Source organism: Hylaeus volcanicus, chromosome 2 (assembly GCF_026283585.1).
Source record: "Hylaeus volcanicus isolate JK05 chromosome 2, UHH_iyHylVolc1.0_haploid, whole genome shotgun sequence".
Classification (NCBI taxonomy): domain Eukaryota; kingdom Metazoa; phylum Arthropoda; class Insecta; order Hymenoptera; family Colletidae; genus Hylaeus; species Hylaeus volcanicus.
In genome coordinates this window covers 31349873-31358301 of record NC_071977.1, presented here as the reverse complement: position 1 = coordinate 31358301, position 8429 = coordinate 31349873, and the positions used below count along the sequence as shown (strand labels likewise).

The 8429-nt window shown below is 44.4% G+C and overlaps 2 protein-coding genes across 4 annotated transcripts; both read left to right on the top strand.

Moving 5' to 3' along the window:
• On the top strand, nt 1-2601 carry LOC128873041 (uncharacterized). Of its 3 annotated transcripts, none has more exons than XM_054116323.1 (5): nt 1-202; nt 425-679; nt 994-1155; nt 1444-1854; nt 2110-2601. In XM_054116323.1, exons 1-5 carry the CDS (start codon nt 149-151, stop codon nt 2419-2421), a joined length of 1194 nt encoding a protein of 397 aa, XP_053972298.1. In that variant the 5' UTR covers nt 1-148; the 3' UTR covers nt 2422-2601. The 3 variants fall into 3 exon arrangements, with proteins under 3 accessions (XP_053972298.1, XP_053972300.1, XP_053972299.1); XM_054116325.1 differs by having other exon boundaries at nt 1-163; nt 440-679; nt 2110-2599; XM_054116324.1 differs by having other exon boundaries at nt 1-163; nt 2110-2596.
• Nucleotides 2602-3814: 1213 nt separating this feature from the next.
• Nucleotides 3815-6821, top strand: LOC128884710 (uncharacterized). The gene is made up of 3 exons (XM_054138290.1): nt 3815-3974; nt 4873-5217; nt 5315-6821. The coding sequence occupies exons 1-3, from the start codon at nt 3945-3947 to the stop codon at nt 5636-5638; spliced, it is 699 nt and encodes a 232-aa protein (XP_053994265.1). The 5' UTR covers nt 3815-3944; the 3' UTR covers nt 5639-6821.
• Nucleotides 6822-8429: the final 1608 nt, after the last annotated feature.

Sequence of the window (8429 nt, the reverse complement as noted above, 5' to 3'; positions counted from 1 at the left end):
CGGGAAAACGATAATTCTTTCGGCACTCGGTATAAAACCAGCGCGAACCGTTATCAGTGGTCAGACTCGAAGAAGCGTTTGCGAAGTTTTCGTCGAGACGAAGATCCGAGACGGTTGGAAAGCGGCGAAGGACCCTAAAACTGAAGCGATGAAGCACAAAATGGTACTGAAGAGGGGTACAGACATTAAACGATCTAAAGTGGTATTTCGAACACTGTCACGTTACGTAATATATATTAAACTTTGGTAGAGTTAGAAGTGATTTACAAGATTCGAATTTTTTACGATAATAAATGAAATTATGGTGCGAGTAAATGAAACTTGAGTTCTTTTTCACGAAAATTAATGTTATTTAAATGTTAGTAGAGCAGGGTTCGAGATATGGTCGCCTCGATACGTGTTAAATTATGACGCTTGTTATTAGATTAGCAAGTTTCAGATAGCAGTCTGCTGTATGGTAATACTCCACGGAAACGTTTCAACTGCGAAACCTTTGGATCCCGAAGACCTGGAGAGCCTGCTGCCACCGACGCCACGCGATAAGAACGAAACTATAGCAGCCGTCGTCCAGGATCCTGTCGTCCAGGACGCTGTTCAGCAAGCAGCCAGCAACGCGTCGCTAAATGGACTCGTCGTTAAAAAAAATGTTTACATATTGCCAGCCACCGATCCGAACAGGGTATGTACCAGTAAAATGTAAACAAATACGTCGCTGCCATTCATCGTGTAAGAAAAAAAAAAAAATATTCACGCGACGAACAGCATAATAAATACTCGGGACGAAGACGTGCTATCCTTGTTTTCTTAATTTCTCTTTCCTACCGATAGAATGCAGTTAACCTCAGAATTAAAAACAAGGCAAACTACAGGGGATAGGCGAGTTTCAATATTTTTCTATCGAGACGGTCATCGTTCGATAGAATCATTGATAGATAGAATGATTCCGATCGAAGAGCTCCGACATCTTCGACTACAGTTTCCTTTTGGTTCAAGGTACTCTCGAAACGCGAGCATATTCTGGTGGTCCCAACGGAGAACTTGGAGGACGTTCGCAGGAATATCACGGAAGCCAAGCGTGCGGAGGCTGAATCCGGCGAGTTTACCTCGCCTGAGAACCAGCCTTTCATAGGCGACGAGGACGAATACACGTCTGAGGTACGGAGTAACAATTCAACGAATAAATTCCATCGAGGCAGATCTCTATCTTCTGTAGGCCGCGATAAAGCACGCCGTGTTTATTGCGCAAGAAGATGCACGTCCAATGTTTACGTTGCGCCGTGAAGTTTAGAGTAACGAGGTTCCGTGTTTCCATCTGTCTCGATGGATTCCTTCTAATCGCGAGTAAGGTCTGACTGGAAAAGTCATTCGTGAAATAATCAACTTAATTGCCCCCTTCGTTTTATTACTAAACTAAACTAATCCCTTTCGTTTCGTGTCAAACAGTCCCTCGATTTCGAAGGAAGCGGAAACGGAGCGGTTCAGCCCACGAAGGATGTCCCGTTCCAGTGGACAGAGTACACGGAACAGTCACCATCGAACGCGGAACGTAAAACTGAAACCGAGTTCCTGGAAGACAAGCTAACGCATGACGCACCGATGCCAGAAGACGATTCGAAGAAGGTAGCCGTCCCCATCGTGGCGGTCATCGATCCTTCGAATGCAGAAAAAGGCAAGGTGAACAGTCCCATTGTGGCCATCCTACCGAATCAGCTGAACAAAGACGCCCTGGAGAATCAGGTTCAGTTCCTCAATGACAACAGCGACAAGATCCAGAGCAAAGCTCAGAACGTCGTCGACGAATCGTCGTTGACCATCGATCCTGACTACTGGAAACCATCTACGACCCCGTTGGAGGTAAATCCATCGGGCAATTCCGTTTACGAGGGGATAATATAAAGCATAGCAAAGCGATCGTTGCAAAATGTAAACACTAGACGGTCCTAATAAAGTGAGAGTAGCAAAGCATTCGCCTGTTTTCTTCCACGTTCCTCCCGCTGGCGAAGAATGTCACCGATGAGTGGAAGCGATTTATCCACGTCGAGAAATATCTTATACGAATACCGGAACGAGGACGAAACGATTCTCCTGAAACAAGTATATCGTTTTCAGATGAAGATCGCGTCGTCGCCGACTGAAGGAACGCTGCCGGTCCAGCTCTTACCGGAAGTAGCCTCGAGCATGGCGACAGAAGACTTCCTGGCTCCTGTCGTGGTGCAACGCTGGAGGATCGTCGAGCCAATCTTTACAGACGACGCCGCTGCGTATCCGCGACAAACTGGCGACATGGAGGTCGCGGAGGACATCATCTTCAGGCCTTTGTTCAGGTATCGACAGGAGGCGCAGGAACGGTCCAGATACTCCAGCTACGACTACTATCCCAGGCGCAGATATGGCTACGGGTCTCGATACAACGATTACTGAAGAAATGAAGTTTCTTGTCTTACTGGGGAAAAATATCCCCGATGAATAAAAAGAAAATCTTACTCGATGGCACTGTTGTCTTTCCTTCGACGTATGTTGAACGTTGTTCAACTATATTCGGTCTTGACATTTACGTATTTAGGATCTTGTGTACCACTCAAAATTCATTCTTCCTCGTCGTCCTCTGTGGAAATAAAGAAATGTGTACCACGTAGAACGTTGCAAAACCCAATAAAATTGTTACCAACGATAGCTTTCCGATGGCTTGCGATCCTTTCCTGGATTCTTTCTTATATTTTCTTATATCTCGCGAACGTACGCGCGTTAACGTTGGCACTCGACCTTATTCCAGGACGGAAATGCAGTTACGCGTGCCAGTTCGCGCACAGTTCTAGAGGATCGACGCGTTTTTGCTGGCGAGATCGATGGGCCTCTTAGAAACTCGGTTATGCGATGAATAGAAAATCGCGACAAGGAATTACGAAACATTTCTCCGTCGTCGTACACGGAAACGAAGGATCCCGTGGCTTTTCATAACGGCGATGGCCTCGACCTAGACCCACATAATCTTGGTTCGATCTAATCAAACGGCGATCGAAGTTAGATACCAAGAAAGATTAACGATGTTTGCGCTCGTTAAAGACGTTCGGCGAACGCTCGCAAACCAGTTTTTTCCACGAATGTATTTCAATGGGCATTTGTAGACATCAATTAACGCGACGTCGTTAATGCCCCCGGGCGGAATCGATTAGTCATTCGCCTTTTAAATCTATTCATTCACCGACAGCGTATTCGAATACAATTATTTTAAAACGATCGGTCAAATAATAAATCACCTCTCGCAATTGGAAGTAACCGTCGAATAACTGTACTGCTCATTTATCTCTACAATTTATTCTAACGTTTCCACGTTCTGACTTCTTCTTATTTTTCCTACGTGGTCGGTGTCACGAGTTATCTATATGTCCAGTCGAATTCAGCTCGTTTCTATCGCAGGCTAAGTTCTGAGAAACCCACCGTCATTGTTTAGAGTTTGCCGATCATCCTTGCTCGACTTCTATGAAAACTGGCAGCGATGCGTTTCTGTGATAGAGATTCCCACGGTGAGAGCGGAAAAGTTTGCAAAGGATACCGCCACAGGATCGTCGCGATCAAAGGATCGCCTGATCGCGGAGGAATGCGAGGTGTTCGGGCAGGAAAACTTTCGCGAAAGCCTGTTCACGGAGGAGAAAAAATCAACGGGACCATCTTTCTCCGACTCTCCTCGAGAAACTATTCCCAAAGGTGACTCACCGACTTCTGCTGGAAGCTCAACAACCGAGATTCTTACCGCGAACAGGACTATTCCCTCTCTACAGGAAATCTGCATACCATGTGTGCCATATCAGCTCGATTGCGTTCTTCGAGATCATGAACGCGCCACGTATATAACCGATGCTCGGTTGATCGGTTCCCTCAATCGTGATTTAAGCCTCGACGCGAAAGGAAACGGTGTTGGAAGCCTAAGAGCTGCGCGCAATAAGATGACATCCGCCGTGTGGACCCTGCTACTGGTAAGAACATTTCACCCTCCGCAGTTTCGAACAAACTCTTCGTCGTTTCGGTTCCTTTTGAGAAGGAAAATACGTCTAGATTTGCACGAATTTTTTTAGCAAGAAAGGAATGTATAGAATATAATGAAACTTTGAGAACATTTTACACGTACATTCAAGTAGATATTGTAAATTTCTTGAAGTATTTTCTCGGGAAACGTGGAAGATATCAGCTGCCACGGAGGTCACCATCAAACGCAGATGTTTCGCGTGGATTCTGGAGGCCACAGTTTTCGCCTGAAAGCAATAGGGATTTAAATTTACCTTAAAGACGTGTCTTTCTTCTATATGAACCTAAATTCCTACCTAAAAAATTGAATATTGCATTTTCAGAGGCGTTTAAACGTAACGGCATAATTTTTTGACACTTTTGTATAACGTTTTTTGAAAGAAAGAAAGAAATGTCGTTAAAGTAAATGTAAATCTCTATTGATTTCAAGTAAAAACTGTGGTAGCAGGAAATATTACCAAAAAATTACAATATTTACTTGAATGTATGTATAAAATGTCCTCAAAGTTTCGTTAAATTATATACATTCCTTCCTTGCTATAAAAATTCATACAAATCACTAAAAAAAATGTAGTTTTAAATCTATTTACCCCCTTAAACTCTGGGATGTTTCGAACGTGACTCCAGCGCGGAAACTAAGAACGATAACTAAGGCAAGAGGGATTCTCTAATCTCCTGGGTTTTCCGATAACAATTACAGCTATCGCTAAACCACAGAGAATAAATCAGCAACCTGCAGTGCCGAGTTTACAGTACGCAAAGAATTCCAGTTAAAAGAACGCGCAATTAAAAACATTTCAATCGTTTACAAATCTTTACAAGATCTTTGTCTCTCGTTTTCCGCTCCAGATTCTCTGCTTGGTCGCGTCGTTCGACGTAGACGCCGCAACGAAATCGCCGAAAGATCTCTCAGATTCGAGGGAATCGAGCTCGGAGAGCGAGAAGGCAGGGCTTCCATCCAGACTTCCGAGAAGGTTCCGGCAAAACAGCCGCACCAGGAGAGTGCACATAGAGAATCAAACCGGGTTCGATGGGAAGGTGGAGAAGATTCATATAAACTCCGAGGAAGACCTTCCAGGAGTTCGAGCGTACGGAATGCCTAAAAAGAGTTTGATGAGCAACGACGACATCGACCGGATGCTGGGAAAGGAAGTCGAAGGGAAACTCGAAGTCGGTTCGAGACCCTTGCGCGCGGTACGTGGAAGCGAAAGAGAAAATTATCTATAATGTTTACGGTCCGACGTGTAAGATTAATTCCGACGAGATCGACCAACGAAGTATACAATTTCAGATCGAGGCCTACGGAAAGTCCAAAGAGCGCCTGGAGAACAACGGTGAAATAGAAAGAGTGCAATCGCCAGTGTCCATGGGGCATCAGGTACCAAGGGACGCAGGGGCGAGGGTGTCCAGGTCCGTCGAGGAGGAACCGAATGAAAAGATCAAAGGAGACTCTAAAGGTGACCTGGATGACCTCGAGGCTCAGGACGCGAAGGTCTTCAGGCCGTTGTTCGTCTACAGGCAACAGGTGGCGAGGAGACAACATCGTCACAACAATCAACCGTACGGCTATCGTGCGAATCAGATACCTCGCTACGGCCGGCGAACAGTTTACTGACGTCCTTTCACCCGATGACGCGCTCAACGCTTAATCGACCAAACGAGGAACGAGAGTCGAGATTTTGTTTGAGTTCGCGACGAACGTCCCTGAGCGGGTCGATTACCATAATAATGATTAACCACCGATTGTGTCACCGTCACTTTGTGCCATAGAAGAAAGCCACTCTCACTTATTGACACTTCCATTCGTTGTGTCAATAAGTGATTTATGCGATTGGAAGTGTCGATAGAGCACTAGTCAGGCCTTGGTCGAACTTGAAGGAAAGTGACGTAAATTTCGTGTTGCAGAAGCTTCTTTTTAACGAAGATTTGATAGTTTCCTCGTTATTATTCGATGTACGGTTTCAAGTTACGACGATATTTACAGTCAGTGTCATAAATGTTCGTACCCTTTATGTCTATTAAAGAAATTTGTTTAAACTGAATGGTAGGTTTGATGTTAAGCATATATATAAGCATATTCATATACATATACAGGGTGTCCCAAAAATGTTGGAGGTCCTTGAAAGGGGTGGTTCGGGAGGTGATTTGAAACAACTTTTTCCTTTGCAAAAATGTCGGATGGGGCTTCGTTAAGGAGATATTAAGAGAAAACCCCGACCAATCAGAGCGCGAGTATGCCGGTTGAGCGTAGGCTACGCGCTAGGCGGCCGCGCTCATTCGCTACCGCGGCCGCTCCAACGACATACGCGCGCTCTGATTGGTCGGGGTTTTCTCTTAATATCTCCTTAACGAAGCCCCATCCGACATTTTTGCAAAGGAAATTGTTGTTCAGAATCGTCTCAGCTACCCCCCATTTCCGACTCCTCCCCGACTTTTGGGACACCCTGTATATCAATATGTATAATGATAAATTCATTTGGTAATATCAAAACTATTATTTAATTTAGTCAATCTTCTTCAATAGACACAGAGGATACGAATATTTATGGGATCGGTCGGAGGGTTGAAAACGTTCGAGTCGCAGGGGTCTGAGGCCTACGCGCGAGAAGATGGATGGAACATTGCCACAGGACGTCTCACACGTGGTCACGCGATACCAAAAAGTATTACAATAAGATTGCTTCTTAGATGCTCGAGTCCCAGACTCGTGTAGCTAGATGCCGACTAGTACTTAACGAGGATCGTAGAATAGCCAATGTTTTATGTATGCGCATAATAAACGATAATTTTGCATAAGATCCAAGATCAAATGTTTACTTTCCTTGGGTAGAAAATGTCCTTGAGTAGAAAATGTCCTTGAGTAGAAAATGTCCTTGAGTTAACTTCTTAGCGACAAAGCGAAGGGTACTTGTAAAAAATAAGTATAATTATCATTTTCCCGTATCAATTTTCTTCGTCAACGTGACGATCGTACTTCTGGTATCACTCTGTATATCGACATGAAACGTAAAACAGATGAGAAATTCGTGACGGCGAATTCACCTCCCCTCCCGTTTCGTCGATTTTATTTACGATTCGTTGCCGTGCCTCGTGTTTTGGTAAATTTATGAGACGTATCATGTCAACGTTGTAAAATCTCCGATCGCAAATTGTCCAATGTCGAGGTGCAAGTCGCTCGTTCGAAAAATCAAGATCGACATCGTACGAGATGCGTAACGGACGGAAAACGATTATAGCGCTAACCCTTGAAAATCAAGCTAATCAAAACGCCGAAGAAAATAGCGTCGTAAAAGAAGCGAAGAGGTACATAAAGCAAAACTACGTAAACCGAGGTTGCTTATATCGAGATGCATTAAGTAACGCGCCATTCTAATTGCACGTTCCGTAGAAAATTATCGGTGCTGCATTTGGTAGCGGTGTTCGCGTTGAACCTGGTGGATGTTTTGTTGCTCGGCGTTCTTTTTCCCTATATGATATGGGTATGGATCTACCAGAACACTCACGCGAGGATCGTCTTCAAAGCCATCGCTCAGGTACGTTTGTGACGTTTCCACGTCTGGGTAACGCAATACTGTCTTGTATTTTGTTGGACAGGTCACGCTGGAGTTAATCATGTGGGTGATATTCGCCGGAGTGTCCGTACTGATGACCGCCACCTTCGTCGTAGAGGACATCTGCAAACGTGAAAAGAACGACGCGGATAAATCGGGACATTCGCTGAACGCGCAGAACGAAATCGCTTTCAGCGATAAGGAATCGGACTCTAGCGTTCCGAACACCCAAAATCATTCGACGACACAGGACAATTAAGAAATTTTACATGAAAAAATAAACGAAATTAATAAACGAATAAACGAATAATTATTATTTATTTTATTGTTGAAAAGGGGGAGATCTATTTTTTCGATACAACGAAACCAAGAACTTTCCATTTTACCAAACGATTAGAGTCCACGGTGATTAACGGATTATCTGATAGTGGAAAGCACCGAGGCACAAGTGAAAGTTTACGAGCTTTCCAAAAATGCCCGGTAGGATGGGCAATTTGAGAAAGCCAAAGCGTTATCGCAAGTTCACGGGGTATATAAGGGAATGGGGAACCTTTTGGCATTCAGTCGAAAGCAAAATTTCTTAGAAATATGTGGATGTCGAGAACGGTTTTGTTCCTGGTAAGTTTCATTTATTCCGATCGGTATCGTCGATTCTCTGTTTCCATAATCATTGTCGTTAATTTTTCAGGCCTTTTCCTTTGCCGCGATGGCGATGTCAAAGCGAGCCGATTCTAAATTTTTGGAAACATACCCCGTCGATGAGAAATTCCTAAACGACAAGTTGACGGACAAGTTCCCGGTGAGCCAGGATCTGGAAGAGCCTGCGTCCGCGTTACCGAAACAGAAAACAATGGT

Coding starts and splice junctions, on each gene's coding strand:
- LOC128873041 (XM_054116323.1), top strand. CDS start 149: ATGAAGCACAAAATGGTACTGAAGAGGGGTACAGACATTAAACGATCT. Junction 1,156..1,443: donor AGGACGAATACACGTCTGAG/GTACGGAGTAAC, acceptor CGTGTCAAACAG/TCCCTCGATTTCGAAGGAAG. Junction 1,855..2,109: donor CATCTACGACCCCGTTGGAG/GTAAATCCATCG, acceptor TATCGTTTTCAG/ATGAAGATCGCGTCGTCGCC.
- LOC128884710 (XM_054138290.1), top strand. CDS start 3,945: ATGACATCCGCCGTGTGGACCCTGCTACTG. Junction 3,975..4,872: donor CCGTGTGGACCCTGCTACTG/GTAAGAACATTT, acceptor TTTCCGCTCCAG/ATTCTCTGCTTGGTCGCGTC. Junction 5,218..5,314: donor GTTCGAGACCCTTGCGCGCG/GTACGTGGAAGC, acceptor ATACAATTTCAG/ATCGAGGCCTACGGAAAGTC.